We start from the raw sequence: 23,834 nt of genomic DNA on the forward strand, positions 1-23,834 counted from the left end.
TATAGAGCAGCATCTGTCTGGTCCTATTGCTGACATTGCTATTGTGTTCTCTTCAGGAGAGAAGCTGTCCCCTCTGAAGCCCAATGCAGGAGAGGAGTCTGTGGCCAACCTGGATAAGCTGAGGTTTGCCAACGGAAGTATGAGAACATCTGAGATCAGGCTCAACATGCAGAAGGTACACACACCAAACATGCACATAAACCTAAAGACATCAGCGCTCAACATGCAGAAGGTACACACACACACACACACACACACACACACACACACACACACACACACACACACACACACCAAACAAGCAGTTGCTCACATACTGTAGCACATTAGAGTTACTTATGAGCAGGCCAGCCCAGTAGCCAATTGTTGAGATTGATGTTGTATTAAGCCAGGTTTCTACATGGGTGCTCACCCTTATCATTTGATACCACAAGCTAGTTACTGTACATGAGATCCTCTGCTTTGGTAAACACTATTCCATTTTCTTCTAGTTTCAAAGTGATTTTAAAGTCCTTCACACAGTGCATGATCACCTAGCCTGTATTTACACTGTGTTGCTATCTGTAAGTGCCTCAGAAACGTTGCCACCCCTTACTTGGCCTCTATGCAACTTTTGTATTCCTTTGTGCTGCTGCCTGTCTTGGCCAGGTCTCTCTTGTGACTTTCCTGGTTAAATAAAGGTTAAATAAAAAAATGCAGACATAACTCACATGCCTCTCCCTGTCCCTCCATCCAGACCATGCAGAGCCACGCTGCTGTGTTCCGTACCGGCTCTGTCCTGAAGGAGGGCTGCGACAAGATGGATGGCATCTACCAGACCCTGGACAACATCAAGACCTTCGACAGAGGTACTGCACCACCATCACGCTCTGCCCCCCTCTCTTTCTCGTTTCACTGTCATCAACACTCTTTATTTTTCTCTCTGTTTCTTCAGAAGAGGTATGGTAGTGCTGGATATAAATCAATAATCATGAAATGCCAATAGGGGGAGCACTGTCCCGTTACATTTGGTTAGTAAATATTAATGATTTTGACAGAGGTACTGCTTATTTTTCCTTCTTAACGAGGTGGACCTCTTTCTTCTCTGCCTCATCTGGTTTCAGAATAAAAGCCGAGTTCTTTGGTTGTGGATGTCTAACCTCTCCTCTCCTCTACTAAAGGCATTGTGTGGAACACAGACCTGGTGGAATCGTTGGAGCTGCAGAACCTGATGCTGAACGCCGTCCAGACCATCCAATCTGCTGAGCAGCGACAGGAGAGCAGGGGGGCTCATGCCAGAGAGGACTTCAAGGTCTGGATTACCATACTCTGAATTTTTCCTCTCCCTCCCTTTCAATTGAATTCAAAGTTGCTTTATTAGCATGAAATACTATATAGTAAGTAAGTACTTCTTGCCAAAGCAAAGTCAACAAACACCAATTGAAATTACAGCAACCAAATCTAAACCCTGGACAGTAACGATTTAGCTGGCTAAACTTTGGATATAAACCGGGTAATTATCTCCTCTTTTAACCATCCTCTGCATCCCAGCCACTGACCTAAATACCCAGCTCCTTGAGTCTTGCACCAGCGGGCCACACACCACACTGTCAGGGGATATGGGGTTTAGTTCAATCCCGACAACACGTAGCAAAATGTTTATGTAAACGGAAACAGAGGTGCATTGAATCATGAGAGGAAACATGACTGTCAACCTGGAAACCGTAGCAAAACGGTGCACACCATTTTCATATAATTGAACACACCCAAGCTGATCCCTGTAATGTTAGTAAGCCATTCCCAACAATAAAGCACTCCGATAGAGAGCAAGCAAGTTTCAAACCACGTCATGACTTTTCGACATCCTCCGGTAGGCGTCGACGTGTGATGTCGACGTGTCGACATCACACGTCGATTAGTTCATGCAACCCCTCGCATAGATGAGTGTGACCACTCAACTCTCTTTACCTCTGTCATTCTCTCCATTGACATTGTTCTCTTTACTGCACTTTAGGACCGTGTCGATGAGTATGACTACGCCAAGCCCCTGCAGGGCCAGGAGAAGACGCCCTACGAGCAGCACTGGAGGAAACACACTCTGTCCTGTGTTGACCCCAAGACTGGCAAGGTTGTGTGTGTGTGTGTGTGTGTGTGTGTGTGTGTGTGTGTGTGTGTGTGTGTGTGTGTGTGTGCGTGTGTGCATGTGTGTGTGTGTGCGTGTGTGCATGTGTGTGTGTGTGTGTGTGTGTGTGTGCGCGCGCGCATTCTTGTCGACACAATGGGCAAGCGCTATTTTTGCTAGTTTCTAGTACTCAAAATCTGCCTTTTTTATTTTAATTACCACTGTGTCAGTACATCAAAGACCACTGGGTCAGTACATCAAAGAGCACTGGGTCAGTACATCAAAGACCACTGTGTCAGTACATCAAAGACCACTGGGTCAGTACATCAAAGACCACTGGATCAGTACATCAAAGGACGTGTTTCAGCGACCCAGTGGTTAAAAGAGAAAACAGATTTTGAGACACTAGCAAAGATAATGCTGCACTGGGCATAAGATATGGCCACTTGACTCAAGAACAATACCAGATAGCAACGTCATAGTTGCATCACACATTTTCCCTGTAGACGATCCGATTAGATTTTGGAGTAGCTTGCTGCAAACATTGGCATATGATTGAGGAACATATTTTATTGAAACTAATATAACTGCTTGCAAGTTTACAGAAAGATTTGCTTATAGGATTGATTGGCATAATTATTGACCTCATTTGCATAATAGCTTATAACATTTATAATGTGGTTGGTGGGACCTTAGGCAGCTCAAGTGCCTCTTGTACATTATTATTTTTAAGGATCAGTAGCATTCTAATGTTTCTGTGCTCTTGTCCAATCACAGGTGACCTTGGAGTACCGCCCTGTGATTGACAGCTCTCTGGATGAGCAGGATTGCGCCCACATCCCCCCCGCCATCCGCTCTTACTAAGAAGACTCCCACACTGCTCCTCCTCCCTCACATCCCCCCTGCCATCCGCTCTTACTAAGAAGACTCCCACACTGCTCCTCCTCCCTCACATCCCCCCCGCCATCTGCTCTTACTAAGAAGACTCCCACACTGCTCCTCCTCCCTCACATCCCCCCCGCCATCTGCTCTTATGAAGACTCCCACACTGCTCCTCCTCCCTCACATCCCCCCTGCCATCTGCTCTTGCTAAGAAGACTCCCACACTGCTCCTCCTCCCTCACATCCCCCCTGCCATCTGCTCTTGCTAAGAAGACTCCCACACTGCTCCTCCTCCCTCACATCCCCCCTGCCATCTGCTCTTGCTAAGAAGACTCCCACACTGCTCCTCCTCCCTCACATCCCCCTGCCATCTGCTCTTGCTAAGAAGACTCCCACACTGCTCCTCCTCCCTCACATCCCCCCTGCCATCTGCTCTTGCTAAGAAGACTCACACACTGCTCCTCCTCTCTCGTCCACTGCTCCTCCTGCCCTCCCCTTCCCCCTCACATCCACCCTGCTCAACTTGAACGTCCTCTCAACCCCCATTCATGCAGGTTATTTTCTTGTAACATTGGTGACGTCTTGGGGTAGTTCTGGTTTTGATTCTACATTTGTCTCCATTTAGAATAGTTAATTAGAAAATGTCTTTGTCTTTAGACTTTGTTCCTTCTTGTCACCTTCCTATTCCTCTCCTCCATATACTGTATGTATTGCCTTGATTTAATCTGTTTGCAGCAGATTAAAATCTTAACATGGTGGTTGAGACCCTCACACTGTGTGAGCTGGTTTTGTACATAGTCATAATGCACTCAAAACAACTGGGAACTGGGGAATTTTCTGACCTCCAATCTAAGATTGTTTTTTTCTTCAACACACACTGACCATGTGTGCGCCACTTTCATGAACACACTGCCCTCTCATTTCCCAGTCCCGTGCTGCATTGAATGCGTCATGATTTAAAGTCCCTCCTGACAAGTGGAAAGAGATTGTGGATATGATTGTTCTTTGAAATGCGCACGCTGCATTCTGGCCACAGAGGGAAGTTTTGTTAAGTATGTAAATATTGCGGAAATTTACAATAAACATGGCTAATGTAACTATCAATGTATGAGGTAGTTTTTGCTCTTGCTCATTCGCTATGGCCTTCAGTATTGCGTATTACATTAATCTAGCCCATGTTCTGCAGATACACTCTTGATAGACTTATGAATGATAATATGATATCTAAGGGGTTTCACCCTGTAAAAGCTTCAATCTACTTCATGTTGTAATGGTGTACCAGTTGTTGAAGCAATTACTTCTTTTCACAGTTGGGCATGGCCTTTGAAATCTGAACACTGGATCAATTCTAGTAGGGATCAATGAAGGGAGCTTGTCTTGAGTTATTGTACCTTTTAGTTAGCTGATAACGGCTTCCCAAAGTTGTCTATAATTCCTATATCACCAACATTAATGCCAGCTGTGGCAGTCAGACTTTTTTCCACTAAAACACTAAAAGGAGCTGATCCCCATCAAGTCTTCCTGCAACTCCAGTCATGATTGCTGCATTTTACCTGAAGGATGTACTCGGTCAATGCTGTTATTTGAAGTATTTATCAACCTGAGATGGTGTGCTTCCTATACTGCATCTACGCAAGGGTGACTTTTAATTTATTTGCTTGTTCAAAACGTGAAGATAATTTTATTCAGATTTTGGCATTTGTATTATTTTTATTGTGTTGAATAAAGTGTAGTATATGCATTGAAACCAAGCGTCTTGTTTGGTCTTGGTCTGTCTAATAAAATGGCCAGTGGGAGGCAGCACAAGCACAGTGTGGAGCCAGAGGTCTACCTCTACAGGAAAACAACTAGTAAAAATAAACATTTATGTGTATGTTTTCCACCCATATGCATAGGGTAGCCTATTTCCACCACAACTGTCTGTTCTCTTACAGTTGCATCGAGAAAGGCAGCAGTAACACTTCAGCTCTGTTTTAAACTGTTTACGCAGACTGGAAATCTTGCAGAGGAAGCCTGCATCATTAAGCAAGTTTCACATCCTACATCATGGCCAACTGAGTTCATGCAGGGACAGAGGTGGGGATGAAGGTGGGTAGCAATTATCCTAGTTTCCCTTAATATCTTAACATGTAACATATTACTGCAGTTGACCAGCATACTATTCCCCTTGTTAAACCTCCCAATATTCCTTTGTCATTTTTGTTGTACGTGCATACACCAAAGACGAAAGTTGTATCTCACTACTACTATAAGCAGTGCCAAGCTAGACTAAAGTGAATGCATAGAATTATTTAAAAAAAGAAAAAAGCAACATAACAGGGTAAAAACACAAGATAAAACCAGTTTTTCATTGTCCATCTATTTCCCGCTTCTTTAGACTCCCATTTTCTTTATGGAAATCCAAAGGAATCACCTCCTTTTGTGATTTATATCAGGATAACATAGGCTATTTCCTACTTTTCTATCCCTTTCAAGTAAATTTGACGTTCACATCTCTTCAGATATTTTCAGATATGTCACTGTGTATTTATGTTCATTTTGGGACATGTTCTTTAAAACCCTATCCGACATCTTAGGAATCGAGTTGCAGCCGTGTCCCCTGATTGCTATTTTTGGCGTTCCTGGCATTACTTTAAACTAGTGCAGTGCCCGTTCCCCCATGCACCACCCCATGGGCGCTCCCCCCCACACATACACTGCACTCTGTCAGGTCCCCCTAAGCGCAAGTTTGAAGTCGATCCGACAAACGGTTCTCAAGATACGCGAAGGACAGACATACCGACAGTCCTGGAATAAATCCAAATTGCATGAAATGCAGCACTGCACTCGATCGGGGTCCGAGCAGCGCACTCCCAAAGTGTGAAGTCAATCGAACAAATGTTTCTCGAGATAAACTGCTTTTTGTGTTGTGCCAGTAGGTGGTGTGGGAAATTGCAGGATTTGGAGGAAATTCAGCACCACACTACTTCGAGTTCCCAGGAGCACACTCCCTCGTGGAGTCCCCCTAAGCGCACTTCTCGAGTTTGAAGTCGATCGGACGAACGGTTGTCAAGATAAACCACTTTTTGTGTGGCCAATAGGTGGTGCTGTGCCATATTGCACTGTTCATTCAAGTTCTGCACTGCACTGTGTCGAGTTCCCATCAGCGCATTCCCCAAAGTTGAAGTCGATCAGACGAACGGTTCTTGAGTTGCCAGTAGGTGGCGCTGTGCTAAATTGCACAAAATTCAGTACTGTTCTATGTCAGGTTCCCAGCAGCGCACTCCCCAAGTTTGAAGTCAATCAGATGAATGGCTATCAAGATAAACTGCTTTTTGGGTTGCCAGTAGGTAGGTGGCGCCATGCCAGATTGCACAGAATTCTGCTCCATGCACTCCGTTGAGTCCCCCTAAGCGCACTCCCCGAGTTTTAAGTTTTAAGTCAATCAGATGAAGGGCTATCGAGATAAAGCACTATTTGTGTTGCCAGTAGGTGGCACTATGCCCAATTGCACGAAAATAGGGCACTGCACAATAGGGCTGGGTAAAAAAAAAAATTGATTCTCCGATTTTTAATCGATTTTTATTTTAATCCTATGATATCGATTCATATGTCCAGAGATCGATTTTTTAAATTATTACTATTATTATTATTATTATTATTATTATTATTATTATTATTATTTTAATAAACATAGGCTATAATATTATAGGCTGTGTGTGGTAGTTGATAGTTTCAAGTTGACGTTTATGTTTGTAGTTTAAACAAAAACATAAATACTGTAGGCTACATAAATGGAAATGTTTGATCATTAAAATCTACTTTTAGAAATTATATAGGCTGAAATCAAATCACTCTGCATAATTGTGAAAGTGTCTTTATTGACAGATGAAAAGTCTGTTATTTACCCTTTGTCACCACCTGGTGATATGTGTAACTAAAACCATTAAAATTGACAACCGGTCCGCAACTTTTTTCCCCATGTATCTTGACGCAAAAAAGGTTGGGAACCCCTGCATAACTGGACAGTCATGTAATTCAAGTTACAGCTCAAAAAACATGTTTTAGTATCACTAACCAAATCGATATTGAAATTAATCGAATCGGAAACGAATCGGGATTAATCGATTCAGAACCTTGTGAATCGGAATCGAATCGATTCTTGAAATTTGAACAAATACCCAGCCCTACTCCCAAAGTTTGAAGTCGATCCGACCAACGATTCTCGATGGCATGCAGCAGATGATGCTCATCCATAAGCAGTGGTGGAAATAGCCAGGTTTTACTCTGGGAACCCTACTTACACAGGACCAAGTACCCCTTATAACAGGGGCATTCAATTAAAATTCATAGAGGTCCAGTTAGAGAAAATGTCCTCAAGCAAAGGTCCAGAACATTGTAACATAGCTTGTGTTATGATTCAGTGCCATTGAACTTAGGCTACTTCAATGATTGCAGTAGTCTAATGGTACAATGTCTGTATGTAGTCAACGACTGACTGTTAAATCAAAATAAACATCAACAATGTTTATTTACAGTTTTCATATTTAACTGGATTAATTATAAATAACTAGCCTACACTAATAATAAATACATGTCCGTGAGAACAATGAATGAACATCTAAGAGTCTGCCTGCTCCGGATTAAAACTAAATCTTTGTTTTTGCGGTCTACTCGTTTCTTTTGAGCACGCCATGTGAAATGACTTCTATCTCTCGCATATCTCCGAGTCTCTCGCCTCTACTTCGTCCGTGTGTCACTGACACTCTCTCGCCTGCAGCACTGGAACAGGCAGAATCGAATCGGATATTTGATTGGCTGAGTAGCATCACGTGTGATGATTTACAGCTCATGCATTGGTCTGTGAGCTTCCTGGCAGATAAACCAGTACCATAAAGGCTAGAAAAGCATGCGCCGGTTAAAATAGAAAAGCTCCGTGAAATTTAACAATTCTCAATGATTTATAGGTTATAGGGTTCGGTCCGGATAGGATGGTGTCTGGGTCCGGATGCGGACCGGAGTCCGGACTTTGAGGATCGCTGCCTTATAAGATAACACCCCCCCCCCCCCCATTAAATCTCAAGGACTCGATGTTGACTTAGTTAACGACCCTGCTTACTCAACGACTGTACTCACAGCAGTGTTGACACTTAGCCCAGAGCCCTGTACCACGAAGCTCGATTAGTGGTTTAGCGAGGTAACTTCAGGTTTAACCCTGGTTTGGCCGTGCTACAAAGCTAGTTAACTTCTTACCGACATATATTTCCATAGCAACTTATGCTTCACACTTAACCTGGTCCGCAGCAGGTTAAGTTGCAAGGATAAGATTAGACCTTAAATACACCGCCCACGAACCAATCGAATCAGCAGTTTGGAAAAATGGCCAACCCCTTTCTGGACGAGTTTCCCATGGAGGAAGGAGCACGAATTGTAATGTTGAATTAATCAAGGACTAAAGCCTTGCACTTGTTGCAGGCTACATTTTAATTAAGCCCTACTTACCACTTTGGAATGTTTTTATATATTCATTTTTGTGCTCTCAAGTAGCCTAGATACGTTGTTTGACCCCGCTGATCGATTGCAGCTGAATAGTGAGTGGAGAAATCTCACTAAACCGGCATAAAAAGGTTACATAAACATCTCCAAAGTGCACGGTGCCGTTTGCGCAACGGAGCTGAGACTGACGTTGGGTTGGAATTGAAATGGTGATACATGCTAGAATAGCCTACTACATCTAAGCAATTTAATAAGGGATCACCTGCACACAGGCGATCCCATATTAAGATGATTCATATCTAGGCTACTCCTGCATTTTGCAGCTGCAACTGTGTTGCTTTTGGCCTGTATGATGTGATTGAACTTCATATTTCCAGCATCATTATATGAAATATGGAGATATGCTGACAATAGCCTATATATGTGACCACAAAATAGGCTATTTTTTATAAATGAAATCTATGCCCGCACGTACCGTGTCGATTCAGTTCAGAAGCATTTTTTAATTTTATTATCATTCTTTTTTTTATTGATTAGCCTATAGGAATTATTCAATCAGTGCAACTAAACACATCATGAGATCATTATTATTCATTGAGCCTAAATGGTCTATACATACAGATTTTGGACTGAGATAGATTACACATTGCTTCCACAAAAGACATGTCGGTTTTGAGTTTATTGAGAGGGTGAATTGAGCTGCTGTAGATAGCCTACGTGGAGGTAGAAACCGCTCTTCAAAGAAATTACTGGTGTGGATAAAAGTGGTCACTTTAGACAGTCATTCGGGAACACGCTAATAATATCCAACGTGGATTTTTATTTGCGGTTTCATTCAATGAGGAAATAGGCGTGTCTAGCGCTGTCGGAGTTGGAGCAGTCCATATTGCATTGTGATTGGCAGTTGTTAAAAACCAGGCCTCTTTTGCGGGCACGAGCTCCAGTGCATGGGCATTTTCATGTGCACAAGCTCTCAGCTTGATTAGAAAAACCTGGTTCGAGTTAACGAGTGGCAACCGAGGTTCGTAGTACAAGTTAACTACAATCGAGCTGATCTGGTTTAGACAAACCAGATCAAGGGACAGATCCTGGATCTTCTTATAGAACATTCGTGGTATAGGGCCCAGATCAGCCAGGGCCTGAAGGAGCACACGCTTGATTGAACACAAATGTATTAATATCGAACGTGTTTCCGTCCGAATTGCACGAAAACAGGGCACTGCACTCAGTCGGGTCGCCATCAGCACCCCCCGAGTTTCAAGTCGATCCGACCAACGGTTCTTGAGATACGCGAAGGACAGACAGAGAGACAGAGAGAGAGACAGACGCTCCCACAATTATAGTATAGATTTGCGCAACAAACACCTAGATATAGGCTAATCGCCTTTTCCTCCCTCCTGGCACGAAGGAGAATCTTATATCTTGGAAATCACCTGGTCCGCCATCAGCAGCTTCATGGTTAGAGGACATGAGTTTCCTAGAAATGAGTTACTAGAAAAAATTTAGTTCTCACTAAAAAGGTGCTGTTGGAAAATTCACTGATAGATGGGGACCCTTTCTTAGCCTCCAGAGGCTTCCAGCCGAGCAGCAGGTGTAACTCACCTTCCTTTTTTGTTTTGTCTTTTGGTTATGGTTTCTTTTTTTTGTGTTATTTTTTCCCCCTTTTCCCTATCACCTACATTACATGTTAATCTGTGTGTAAAAAGAGAGGGGTAAAAAGTAATAGCCTATTGAATCAGGTATGTAGGCTATGCCTTTTCTTTTCCTGTGTCTGTTCATCTGTTTTGTTATGTCCATGTATTGTTTAAAAAATATTTTAACTCTTTTCATGAATGCATGGAGTATATTCCACTCTGCTCGATACACTGATTCTCTCACTTGCTCCTGTCCAAGAGGCTTCATGAATCTGGGCCGCAGTCCTGCTCCAACTCTTGATGACATCATGCATGGTCATGATGGTCTCATCCTTCACCTATGTGTCCAAAGCTTTTTGTATGGAAAACCGCCACTAGTTCCTCTTTTGGGCATGTGCGCACCACATTGTCAGCACAGTTGCTTCATGTGAGATTTTCCCACACCTTTGTTGCCTAACACATGATGACACTAGTTGACATTAGTTGATCCTCTACTTCTACAGTACTATCACTACTTCATCCTCTGCATTTGACCCATCCTCTACTAGGAAGCTTCCTTGTAGTAGCCGCCGCCCGCAGTACAGCGCCCAGGGACTGAGGGACCAACTCCAGTTCAATTTCCAGTGCCTTGGTCAGCGGCACTGACAGTATTGACTCTTGCATACACATAGATAAATTGTAAATGCATAGACAGACGCCATATTCAGGTTAATTGCATATCACATAGTTATAGACAGATATACATAGTTCATTAATCATACATTCCATTCCACATAGACAGACAGCCTATCTGTTATTCTGGGGCTGAGCGGGGCAGTGCTGACACACACAGATGTGGCCTTGCTCGGCTCCTGCCTTGGCTCTAGGTCCCCCCTAGCCTGGGTAAACCCAGCCTTCAACGTGACGTCACAGGCTATGCCTGTAGCGTAGGTTTCTTCATGACTGATAGCACATAGAGGTCACGTGGAGGCTGGGTTTACCCAGGCTAGGTCTCCCCTCCAATTTGCTCCTAACCAAAACATGCTGTGTTCTTTATAAGATGTTTGAGCAACTGTTAAATCTTTATGGTATTTGTGTATAGCCATATCCAGGTTAATTGCATATCACATAGTTGTAGACAGACATACAGTATACACATAGTTCGTTAATCATACATTCCATTCCACATAGACAGACAGGGCCAGATTAACAGATAGGTTGTCTGCAGAATGCCTGTCAATGTCATGTCTGCAGAATGCCTGGGGGGGCATACATGTCTTGGATGGTGGGAGGAAACCGGAGGACCCTGAGAAAACGACACAAACACGGGGAGAAGATGCAAACTCCACACAGGAAGAACCTGGGATGGACCCGGGTTCAAATGCAGGACCTTCTTGCTGTGAGGCAACATTGCTAACCACTGAGCCATGGTGCCATCTCCCATAGGGATTGTGGACGACGGACACAACAACTGATGCAGAAAGATTACTTCTGCTTATACGGCTTCTAAAAAACTGATTCTGCTTACATTTAGGAAAAGGGGAAAATACATGTTATTTATGTACAGGCACCACTTAAAAAGTCACTCAGTGACACTAAAATGAAAAGAAAAAGAAGTATTATGAAGTATTATTATAGTATTATTGTATGAACAGCAGCAGCATAATGCTACCATGAATCAAAATGTCAAGAAAAATAACATGAACACAAATACATTGTAGATTTTGCATTAGAGATCTAACATGATGGGCTATTTGTAGTTTATTTTAGTTTACCTTGAAGAGTGCAAGAGTACAGATGCTGTGGATTAGGTTATTTGAATCTTACAAGGTACATTAACAACACCTGTTGGTTTTTACAAATAATGTGATAATTTCCTTTTCTCTGCATTTATAATATCAATTTCTCCACATTAGAATAACTTGACTTTTAGTCTCAACTATTCATCTGGTCTAATACAGGGCCAAGCAGTAGGGTGTCCAAAGTAGAGATGAAACAGTATGAGAATTTCATATCACGATTATAGTGACCAAAATCATCATGTTAGCAGTATTATCGCGGTATTGTTGAAATGTGCTGAAAATGTTCAAAAAGTACTGATACACTGAGTGAAATAATTTCACGAAGATTATATTGAAAACTCAGACCCAAAAAGTAATGATAACGCACTGAAAAAGTACTGATAACGCACTGAAATTTGTATATTTGTTTATTAAAAAGGATCCCCATTAGCTGACGCCTAGATGACAGCTAGTCTTCCTGGTGTCCAAGACAACAATATACATTACATTACTGACAAACAATGAAAGAATGCAAAAAACATGATGCATTAGAATAAAAGAAGAAGAAAAATGACACAAGAAGAAAGAGTAAAAAGCATATATAGAATCATCAGATAAAACAATAAAACATGGTCCGCTAGCCGTCTAGTTAACTTAAAATCAGAATATTTTTGTAATCTACAAAACAGACATCACAAGCAGACAAGAGATATGATAAAAATATGATACAAACCATTGTGATTTGTTTATTTGTATCATTATTTCACCAAGGCTGCAGACAGTTGCTAACTTTGGTTGATGATGGACAGTATTTACAGTGTTTTTCAAAGTGCTGTAATCACAGCAACACTGTTTTAATGGTAATTAAAATTTGAAAGGGTAATACTAACTACTAACAGTCAGGAATGTTATCACGGTTAATCAGGGGGGCTGTTGCTCAGGAGGTAGACCGGGTCGTCCACTAATCAGAAGGTTGGTGGTTCGATCCCCGGCTTCTCCAGTCCGCAGGTCGAAGTGTCCTTGGGCAAGACACTGAACCCCAAATTGCTCCCGATGGCTGTGCCAGCACCCTGCGTGGCAGCTTGTCGCCTTCGGTGTGTGAATGGGTGAATGTAGGCACATTGTAAAGCGCTTTGGATAAAAGCGCTATATAAATGCAGTCCATTTACCATTTACCATTAAACCGGTAATCGTTCCGTGACTCTTAAGTACATGGTTTGTGATATCCCATTGTGGTGTGACACAAACCAACATGTGCACAGGTGCACACAAATATGGTAAAATATAAAAATGGTATAAAAGTGTTACAAAATTCATGAGTAGATATTAGGCCATAGTAGGAGCATTTCATCTAGAAGGCTATGGGGTGCTTTGTCTTTTTTCCCTCTAGCACCACATGTACAGTATATTGCCATCATTTACTCAGTTTTGGGAAGGTCTTGAGAAGGTCTAGGTAACCGTATTGTAGATGCAGAAGAAGTAGTAGATGAAAAGGACGGCACCGGTGCCCACGGCGGCGTGGTTGAAATGACGAGCCAGAGTGCTGCTCTGAGCAGCAGCCAGGAGGTCCCCACGCTGCATTGCTCTCCTGCTCTGCAAGAGGGAGAGAGCGGAGGGAGGAGGGGGGAGAGGAGTCAGGGAGAAGAGGGGGGCACAGTGAGAGAGGGGGGGGGGGAGAGGAGAGTCAGGGAGAAGAGGGGGGCACAGTGAGAGAGGAGGGGGGAGAGGACAGGGAGAAGAGGGGGCACGGTGAGAGAGGAGGGGGGAGAGGAGTCAGGGAGAAGAGGGGGGCACAGTGAGAGAGGGGGGGGGGGAGTCAGGTAGAAGAGGGGGGCACAGTGAGAGAGGAGGGGGGAGAGGAGAGTCAGGGAGAAGAGGGGGCACAGTGAGAGAGGAGGGGGGAGAGGAGAGGGAGGAGGGGGGGCATGGTGAGAGAGGAGGGGGGAGAGGAGAGTCAGGGAGAAGAGGGGGGCATGGTGAGAGAGGAGGGGGGAGAGGAGAGTCAGGGAGAAGAGGGGGGCACAGTGAGAGAGGAGGGGGGAGAGGAGAGTCAGGGAGAAGAGGGGGGCACAGTGAGAGAGGAGGGGGGAGAGGAGAGTCAGGGAGAAGAGGGGGCATGGTGAGAGGGGGGGGAGGAGAGGGAGAAGAGGGGGCATGGTGAGAGAGGAGGGGGGAGAGGAGAGTCAGGGAGAAGAGGGGGGCACAGTGAGAGAGGAGGGGGGAGAGGAGAGGGGGCATGGTGAGAGAGGAGGGGGGAGAGGAGAGTCAGGGAGAAGAGGGGGGCACGGTGAGAGAGGAGGGGGGAGAGGAGAGTCAGGGAGAAGAGGGGGCACGGTGAGAGAGGAGGGGGGAGAGGAGAGTCAGGGAGAAGAGGGGGCACGGTGAGAGAGGAGGGGGGAGAGGAGAGTCAGGGAGAAGAGGGGGGCATGGTGAGAGAGGAGGGGGGAGAGGAGAGTCAGGGAGAAGAGGGGGGCACAGTGAGAGAGGAGGGGGGAGAGGAGAGGGAGGAGGGGGGGCATGGTGAGAGAGGAGGGGGGAGAAGAGAGTCAGGGAGAAGAGGGGGGCATGGTGAGAGAGGAGGGGGGAGAGGAGAGGGAGGAGGGGGGGCACGGTGAGAGAGGAGGGGGGAGAGGAGAGGGAGGAGGGGGGGCACAGTGAGAGAGGAGGGGGGGGAGGAGGGGGGGCACAGTGAGAGAGGAGGGGGGAGAGAAGAGTCAGGGAGAAGAGGGGGGCACGGTGAGAGAGGAGGGGGGAGAGGGAGGAGGGGGGGGCACGGTGAGAGAGGAGGGGGGAGAGGAGAGAGAGGAGGGGGGAGAGGAGAGGGAGGAGGGGGGGCACAGTGAGAGAGGAGGGGGGAGAGGAGAGGGAGGAGGGGGGTCACGGTGAGAGAGGAGAGGGGAGAGGAGAGGGAGGAGGGGGGGCACAGTGAGAGAGGAGGGGGGAGAGGAGAGGGAGGAGGGGGGGCACAGTGAGAGAGGAGGGGGGAGAGGAGAGGGAGGAGGGGGGTCACGGTGAGGGAGGAGGGGGGAGAGGAGAGGGAGGAGGGGGGAACGGTGGGAGAGGAGGGGGGAGAGGATAGTCAGGGAGAAGAGGGGGGCACAGTGAGAGGGGGTGAAAGGGAGAGAGCAGAGGGAGGAGCGGGAAGAGAAACGTTTATTGAGGAAAACTAAGGATATTCAGGGAGGGAAGGGATGGGTGCTTCCTCCTCACATCATACATTGCTGCTTTACAGAGATGCCTTGACATCTTGAGGTTGAGTCTGTTCTTTCATTACAGCAGACACGTCGCAATTTGGGGAAAAGCTTCTGTACTGCCACTAAAATCCACTGACTGATGCTTTATTTAAACCAAAGGGAGCGAGCTGCACCCCTTGGCTTAACAACTACAGTAGAAATGTTCTTCCATAAAAATCTAATATCGATACCTCTTATCATTCATCATCATATATACACTTTTTCATCATATATACACTTTTATACAATTAAAAAACAAATTATTTTTGTTTTCAGTTGTTTGCAACTGCATCCTACATGACAAATATGGAATACATCATATGATTTTTCTCCCATTTTCTCCCCAATTGTACTTGGCCAATTCCCCCTGCCAGCCACTTCTTTTCACCTGACAGAGTTTCACTGGCAGGACGTAGCTCGTGGGAGGATCACGCTAATCTCTCCAGTTCCCCTCCTCCCCGAACAGGCGCCTCGACCGACCAGCAGTGACCAGGACTCACACCCCACCGGCTTCCCACCCGCAGACACGGCCAATTGTGTCTGTAGGAATGTAGGAAGTACTGCTGCCAGGAATTGAACCAGAGTCAATAACCAGTCAATATCTGAGCGAGACATCCCGACTTTCAGTCACTTCCTGTATCTGTGCCATGGAGGTCTCGCCACATCTAGTCTCTTAGAACAGACGAGTTGGCTTCCGCAATTTTCAAATGCTTCCGCCATACCGTCTGTACTTCGTGGGGGAGAATCATGCACCAACCGGAATGGGAAGAAGAAAGGCGGGTTTTCCGCTCATTAGTCCAATCAGAATCGCAGAAAGGCGGGTCTTCCGCTCATTAGTCCAATCAGAATCCAATATGCCGCATTTTTCGTGGACACACGTGCCGTGATTAGTCGGATTCCGTCGAACTTCCTTCCTGTCTGAAGGTTTTTTTCCCAACTTCCTTGTGCATGTTCTGGGGGTGTAACGTACAGACTGTATAGCTGCATTCGCCGGATGTAGATGAGACAGTCTGTTTTAAGAGACTACGCCACATCCACTTATAGGAGACTTGCGTGATCACAGATTAAAAGTAAATATTGGGCCCATTTTCCACAAGCCACATCTGAACATTCTGACATTAAAATTGCATTTTTTTCGTTGATGTAGGAGCTACATTTGTGGTTGGAAGAATTATTATATATATCTTTAAACCGAATACCTTAGTTACAACTAGATTGAGCTAACAAGGGGCAGCTTTGTGTTTATATGTGTGGTGTGTGTGGAGTTTGGGAACTCACGATATCTAGCTGGTTAGTTTGCTAGGTCAGCACTAACCCCGCGTCACCAGGCTCTCTCTCACATCACTTCAAGGGGAGAGGTGACCATGTGACCATTTAGGAGACCGGCAGAGTACCATTTCTTATTATTGGCAGAGCCTGCAGTGGGGTGTCTATCTAATATTAAAGGTCTCTGATTGAACGTGGGTCAGGGTCTCCATGGTAGTAGGTGAGTGCTTTTACCCCCCCCCCCCCCAAGCCATATGTTAATGAAATATCAGAATATGCAATCTCTTGCAACAAGGCCAGAGACTGATACAGTAAATGCTTGATATGTCACAGAAATACAAGATTATATATGCTCATGAACGGGATAGAAATATAAAATAAAATCTATGCTTTTGATAGTGACCGTGTTGAGTTGTTGTGGGGAAAGGATATCTTTTTTGGATACAAAGATCTAGCCGGACCTTACAAGCTCAATCAGTGACAGAAATGTTTGTTTTTTTGGCATAGAAAACATTTGTGCACACACAGCTCGTCCCGTCCTACAGCCTGTTGTCTAGTAAAAGTCTTGTTCATACAACACAGAATACTGATTTGTTCCATCTCATCTCCATTATATAAAACCCACTCCAGACAAATTACACATCCTAGGAATTACAGAATAAAGTTGACAGATGAGAAGCAGACATGGATGATTGGGCCAAAACGTTCATCCTGAAATTAGCTGGTGGTCGTTGTATTTTCTTGTCTCTAACTTGCCCTAATGAAACCAGATTCTCTCCAGCAAACTCTAAGTCAATAGAGAGAGGGAACAATACGGTTAGTTAGATCAAACGGTAAATTTGGAAAATAACATTTTGTAACTCCATTAAGGAATCCTGACTTTATTATGTTCATCTACAGTTCAGCAGTGTTGCTGCCAAGGTCAGGCATGAAATCACAAGGCTGTTTAAGTACACAGCCAACTACACACTGACTGTATTCTGCCTGCTTCTGACACATAGTTATTACTGCAACTACACACTGACTGTATTCTGCCTGCTTCTGACACAGACTTATTACTGCAACTACACACTGACTGTATTCTGCCTGCTTCTGACACATAGTTATTACTGCAACTACACACTGACTGTATTCTGCCTGCTTCTGACACATAGTTATTACTGCAACTACACACTGACTGTATTCTGCCTGCTTCTGACACATAGTTATTACTGCAACTACACACTGACTGTATTCTGCCTGCTTCTGACACATAGTTATTACTGCAACTACACACTGACTGTATTCTGCCTGCTTCTGACACATAGTTATTACTGCAACTACACACTGACTGTATTCTGCCTGCTTCTGACACATAGTTATTACTGCAACTACACACTGACTGTATTCTGCCTGCTTCTGACACATAGTTATTACTGCAACTACACACTGACTGTATTCTGCCTGCTTCTGACACATAGTTATTACTGCAACTACACACTGACTGTATTCTGCCTGCTTCTGACACATAGTTATTACTGCAACTACACACTGACTGTATTCTGCCTGCTTCTGACACATAGTTATTACTGCAACTACACACTGACTGTATTCTGCCTGCTTCTGACACATAGTTATTACTGCAACTACACACTGACTGTATTCTGCCTGCTTCTGACACATAGTTATTACTGCAACTACACACTGACTGTATTCTGCCTGCTTCTGACACATAGTTATTACTGCAACTACACACTGACTGTATTCTGCCTGCTTCTGACACATAGTTATTACTGCAACTACACACTGACTGTATTCTGCCTGCTTCTGACACAGACTTATTACTGCAACTACACACTGACTGTATTCTGCCTGCTTCTGACCGACAGTGTTAGCCTAAAAACTAGTGCTGGTCTGGTAAATATCATACTAAGGAACAAGAGAGTACAAGAGGTTTGTTCTTTTAAATATATACTTTGAACTTTATTTATAAAGAAATTCAGTATACAGTAAAATCCTTTTTCAGTTATGGTCATGCAAAGAACATACACAAATGGCGTGACAGCTCCTCTGTACCTGCAATCTATGGTCAAGTTCCAAACCTCTCACCGCTCCCTTCGCTCCTCCACTAGTGCAGGACGCCTCGCCCCTCCTTCGCTACGGGGGCAAAAAAGTCGCTCATCCCGATCGCGACTCTTCTCGTCCCTGGCACCTCAATGGTGGAATGAGCTTCCACCTTCAGTCAGGATGGCTGAATCACTGCCGATCTTTCGGAAAAGACTAAAGACACACCTTTTCATGCTCCATCTGGGCCCTTCTTGAAATGAAGCCTGCGTTAGTTCATTCAAGACATGATGTCATAGGCTACGCCCCAGCTGTACCAGCTGACAGCCTCTGTTTGGTTCACCGTTTAACCAATTCTCCAATCACATTCATTCTCACAACAAGGCGGTCCGTTTAAATATGGCAGCCTCTCACTCACTGATCTGTTCCCCACCTTGCTGATCGTTGTGGCTGCTGGCAAACGCTTTGCCCCCTCCACCCCAGCCTCCACCTTTTAGATCAATGCTATCATGTATTGTAGCTCTGGAGTCTGCATGGCTCAAAAAATGAACATGTTCCCATGTCTTGCTTTTAGGCTCCCTCTTTTACTTCTATGGTTTAAATGTATCTGGAATATTTTATTCCCATGGGGGATTCTGCTTGCTCTCCCTGCTCGGCGTAGCATGCTGCTGAGCCGAGTTCAGGGAGAATTAAATTAATTAAATATTTAATTAAATATTAAATTAATTCTAAGAGCGGAGCCTTCAACGCCAAACATAATTGTATGCATTGTATTCATAATACAATAAATGGTTAATTCTATGACTTGAGTGTTCTTGAATGAACTAACTTCTTTCTCTCTCTTAAAAAAACTAAAATAAAAATACTAACTTAACTTTACCACTATTCCTTCAGATGTTGTAGTTGTCATAGACTGTGTTGCATAGTTGATTGCTCTATTGCTGACAAATGTGTTATTGTAAGTCGCTTTGGATAAAAGCGTCTGCCAAATGTCGTAATGTAATGTAATGTAATGTGTTAGTGTAAGTGAATAAAATTTCAATTCTGGGTGTGAGTCGCCTAAAGTCCCGCTGTCTTCCTCCGTTAAAACTGCATGTTTGGCGAGTTTGGTTACAGATTTGCTAAAGCTGTTTCCATTGCATTTATCGCATTTTTTTTTATCGATACACCCTACTTTTCCGCCTCCCTCAAGCGTGAAAAACTTTTTGCGATATTTTGAGGTTTTATGGAATTTTCTGGTGTTTCCACTCAGGATTTTAATGTGTAATTTTAAATTTTGCATAAAAACAGGTGGATAGAAACCCAACTATTGATTGAGAGTTTTAACACTACCTATATACAGCTGACAGCGGCAGCCATAGGGCTCCACAATCCTCAATCACAGCTGCTGTTGCTCTGAGAAGCAGCTTGAGAGAGGAAGAGGACTCTGGTGCTCACCTCTGGCCCAAAGAGTCATATCATGGACACTTCCAAAAGGACTGGAGGAAGGACAGATCTCTCTACATGCATATTTGAAGTGTCCTACTTATGTTCTTCTATTGGTTATTCTTTGTAAGAATATTTTCAGCATGTCGGGCCTCTCACCATGCTGATGTTACACATGGTGTTGTTGCATATTTACAGCCAGCAACTTCGGGGGCAGCTATGTACATATTGCATACCGTACATATAGTACCATCTAATCCAGTGGTTCCCAACCTTAGGGTCGCAACCCTAAGTGGGGTCGCCTCAAATTCAAATAGAGTTGCTAGAAATGTTTTTTTTTTTTTTTACACCACAAACAATTTAAAATTAGCAAAGATGATTAGGGTCACTTGTGAATTTTTTTTTTTTTTATTCTGAGTTTAAAGTGATAATCTTTAAGATTTCAGTTTTGTTCTCTTGGGTGACACCTATGGCGATGAGTGGTAATTGCAGATGAGATCCAAACTGTCAATGGGCTCACTATCAGATAGTGACTTTTTTTGCGATGTTTGAGATTATAACTTTAAAACAGGATTCTGAGAATAAAGGCGGAATTCTGAAAATAAAGTCAGAATTTTGATATTAAAGTCAGAATTCTCAGATTAAAGTCAGAATTCTGAGGGGAAAAAACAAGCATACATGTGACATCACTGACGATGTCACTGATGATATTATCGACAGTGTAACGGAATTTGAATGTCTAGGGTCCCTAGATTTTTGTGACGTCAAATTCGGGTCACGAGGCAAAAAAGGTCGGGAACCCCTGATCTAATCAAACTCCCTATCAGCGCCTGAGCAAAGCAACACTGAAATCAAAACTAAATCTTGCCATTTTAACAGACTGAAAACAAAATGTGAATGTCTTTGGATAATGCTTGAAATCTGTATGTGTGGTAACCTTGCAAGCAAGCTGGAGAAAACAAAGCCACCCATCTGGCAGCGTCAGGTTACATGTGTGGTGGAACAACACCGAGCTGAAGCTGAACGCCTCAGGTGAATTTTAAGGCATCAACATTAACAACAATTTTAGATGTGAAAAATGTAAGTCAAAAATAGTTTGGATGAAAACATGCATCTTTGGAAAAGTTGTTGTAGCAGTTGCTCCCTTTGGATGTGTGTGTGTGTGTGTGTGTGTGTGTGTGTGTGTGTGTGTGTGTGTGTTGTGTATAATCAAATACTTATTGACACAGGAATAAGAAAAAACCCTGAACTCAGAGTACAGATATCTAAATTGCAGATATTTAGATTATGCAGTAGAATGTTTGAAGGCAAAAAGGCATTTGACTGAAACACTGGGTGCTAGCGGTTCAGAATCAGCAGTGTGATCATTTGAGTAATCCATTGCATTTCAAAAGCGATTACAATTTTAATGACGTAATTAATCATCTGTAATGGATTACATCTTAAAACTAACCTTGGCAAACTCTGTGTGTGTAGTGGAGAGGTACTCACTCCATTTTACACCTTGGAATGAATTTAACCAAACACATGACTGATATTGGTGATGTAGCAATGGGGCAGTTTAACCAAAGCATTTCTTCGTCAGGGGTACCAATGTCCAGTAGAAATGCTTCTTGAAGATCAATAATGTTAGCCAGTGTAGAATGAGAAAAGGGATTATGGGAAAGACACAGAAAAGGGAATTATTGCAAAGCAGACCAGACGACGACGACGTAGATGATGGAGAGGATGAAAATGGTGATGCCGATTCCCAGGGACACGTGGTTCAGTATCCTGGCCATCCGGCTGTTGCGCTCCGCCATCAGCTGGTCGCCCGAGTGGTTGGCTTCACGCGTCTGAAGGAGGGAGGGGATGGGTGGTATTAGAGAGAAAAATGTATCATTAGTAAAGCTGAATGAGGGCAGTGAGCGACATGTCAGTAGGTGGGTTTCCATTAGGGATGGGCATTTTAAGTAATTTAAATACTGCAGTACTCCCCTTCTATTATGAACGAGTACTCGGTAACTCTGGAGGGGGGGGGTGTTGTCAAGCAGAACCCAAGCGGAACCCAAGTTTGCAGTTAATTTCGCAGCCATATGCCTGTAACAATATCTATTACAATGGTAATAATGACAGAGCAGGAGTGATCTGCTGTGTAGGGGCTGTTCCCATATAGCGTTTTAGCGTTTTGGCATGGAAAAAGCGCCGCCTGGAGCACTTATTGTGAGGAAATGAACGGACGGACCGTGATAGAGTGATCTGACGTTAGCTTCGCAGCTGTTAGTGTACCTCAGTAAACTCCGGTGGTTGGACGCTTTGTTCGAGTAGACAATTGTGGAAAAAGTGAAGGCTCATTTCCAATACATGTCCGGTATAATCCATACTGCTTTATGATCACTGTTACGTAAATCCACTGATTACTGTACAACGTCCGATGTTCTGCCAAAAAGTGTTAACTGCAATAACGTTAACTGCAGTGCTAACTGCTAGCCACCTTATCAGCACTTTCAAAATCAGCCCTCAATTCCACTGTGCTGTCCTCATACATCTTCTCCACCCTCGTAGCTGTTCTCTGATGGTGGCTTGTAGCCTTGTAGCCTAGCCTCCACAACAAGGAGATATGCTCCCGTTATGCCACGAGCTGGGAAATTTTCTCTGCCCTGACGGCATCATAACGACGTTTGTTACTGCTAGCAAACAAGGTAATGCGAGACTGCTTTTCATCTGCCCCGTTGATGTTCTCCTTGTGCTTTATGCGCACGTGGCTAAGCATCGAAACTGGTATGTCTATGTTTTGCAAGTTTAACTTTGCACTGCACAGTCGTTTCGGCGTGTTTGTCAAGATACGTCCAAACATTACTGCGGCACAATGGTGCCTAGCTGTATCGCCAGATCCACGTGGGGGGTGGGGCGAGTACCCAAACAGCTGAAACGTTCCTCAAGTACTGACGTTACAAACGAGTACTCCCGCCCATCCCTAGATTCCTTCCCCCTCTTCAACCGGAGTGGAAACACCAGAAATTAAAAAAAAAACTTCAAATATCGCTAAAAGGTTTTCACGCTTCAGGGAGGTGGAAAAGTTGGCATATTGATCAAAGTAAAATGTGACTAATGCAATGCCAATGGAAACAGATGAAGCGGATCTTGCATTGTCAAACCCCATTCAAAAACGTAAAAGGCTAGGAATAGGATGCATTCCACATGTCTGCATCACTAAATAGTAAATACACTTGTAAGGTAAATAAAGAACGCATTTAAGCACAATTATAAGGTTTAGACCGCCACTGTGTTTTAACGGAAGAAGAACTTACATTTCATTCACTTACAGTAACTGCTCCATGGATTATACATGATGTATTATGCCGAAATGAACAGTGGCATGTGGTAATCCATTTCATGGTGTAGCTTTGTGGATAGTCAAAACTTTTAATAGATGTTTTTCATGCAGATCGTTCGCTGCCAGCAAAACAACGGCACGTACAGTATCAGGTTTTCATCAGCAGGCAGACAGCACAACTGACTGCGCAACAAATCCAAATATCTGCATAACAGTAGTGGATGGAAATGTGCAGAATTTTGCATTTTCATTTGCTGATTTTCTGAAAATTCGGCTCACATTTGTGATACACTTGGATGGAAACAACAACTAGAGAGTCCAAATTAAAGTGAAAGAGAGATGATAGTAGTGGGGCGGCATAGCTAACTGGATAAACTAAACTGGATATTGGGGCATCGCAAATTTGCCCCCTGGTGGCCGTGGCAGACATTTTTCAAAATGGCCACCATCGATTTGTCTACATTTCCTATCGCATTGGACCCACATGCAATACCAGACATAATATAGATCCTAGTAAGCCTGAGAGGGGCAAATTTGTGATGGCCCAATATCCAGTTTTGTTCAGAGTATATCTATAAACACATCTGCAAAATTTGGTGCTTGTATCACAAAATGAACGATTGGTCTCATATGTTGAGCTACGGCTGGCAGCCATTTTGGAAAATGGTCATAGAAATGCTAATCTGCAATGCCCCAATA

At 44.0% G+C, this 23,834-nt stretch overlaps 2 protein-coding genes across 3 annotated transcripts in view; one reads left to right on the forward strand and one right to left on the reverse strand.

Annotated features, from left to right (window-relative positions):
* The window catches only part of sdha (succinate dehydrogenase complex, subunit A, flavoprotein (Fp)), a 28,865-nt gene extending 25,111 nt beyond the window's left edge, over positions 1 to 3,754 (forward strand). Inside the window, exons 11-15 of the mRNA XM_083641109.1 lie at positions 57 to 175; positions 737 to 848; positions 1,161 to 1,291; positions 1,994 to 2,107; positions 2,879 to 3,754. Of these exons, the coding sequence (XP_083497235.1) occupies positions 57 to 175; positions 737 to 848; positions 1,161 to 1,291; positions 1,994 to 2,107; positions 2,879 to 2,965 (563 nt within the window). The 3' untranslated portion in view covers positions 2,966 to 3,754. The remainder of the gene's footprint in view (positions 1 to 56; positions 176 to 736; positions 849 to 1,160; positions 1,292 to 1,993; positions 2,108 to 2,878) is intronic.
* Positions 3,755 to 12,262: 8,508 nt separating this feature from the next.
* Positions 12,263 to 23,834, reverse strand: part of LOC310781580 (uncharacterized protein) — a 71,963-nt gene continuing 60,391 nt past the window's right edge. The window contains exons 3-4 of one of the 2 annotated variants that reach the window (XM_083642203.1): positions 21,518 to 21,654; positions 12,263 to 13,445 (exon numbers count right to left, since the gene is read on the reverse strand). In XM_083642203.1, coding sequence (XP_083498329.1) covers position 13,445; positions 21,518 to 21,654 — 138 coding nt within the window. In that variant the 3' untranslated portion in view covers positions 12,263 to 13,444. Of the gene's footprint in view, positions 13,446 to 18,343; positions 21,655 to 23,834 lie in introns of those variants that run through there. The other variant, XM_083642202.1, reaches the window with a different exon arrangement.

The sequence above is a fragment of the Poromitra crassiceps genome, assembly GCF_964638095.1.
Source record: "Poromitra crassiceps genome assembly, chromosome: 1".
NCBI lineage: Eukaryota > Metazoa > Chordata > Actinopteri > Beryciformes > Melamphaidae > Poromitra > Poromitra crassiceps.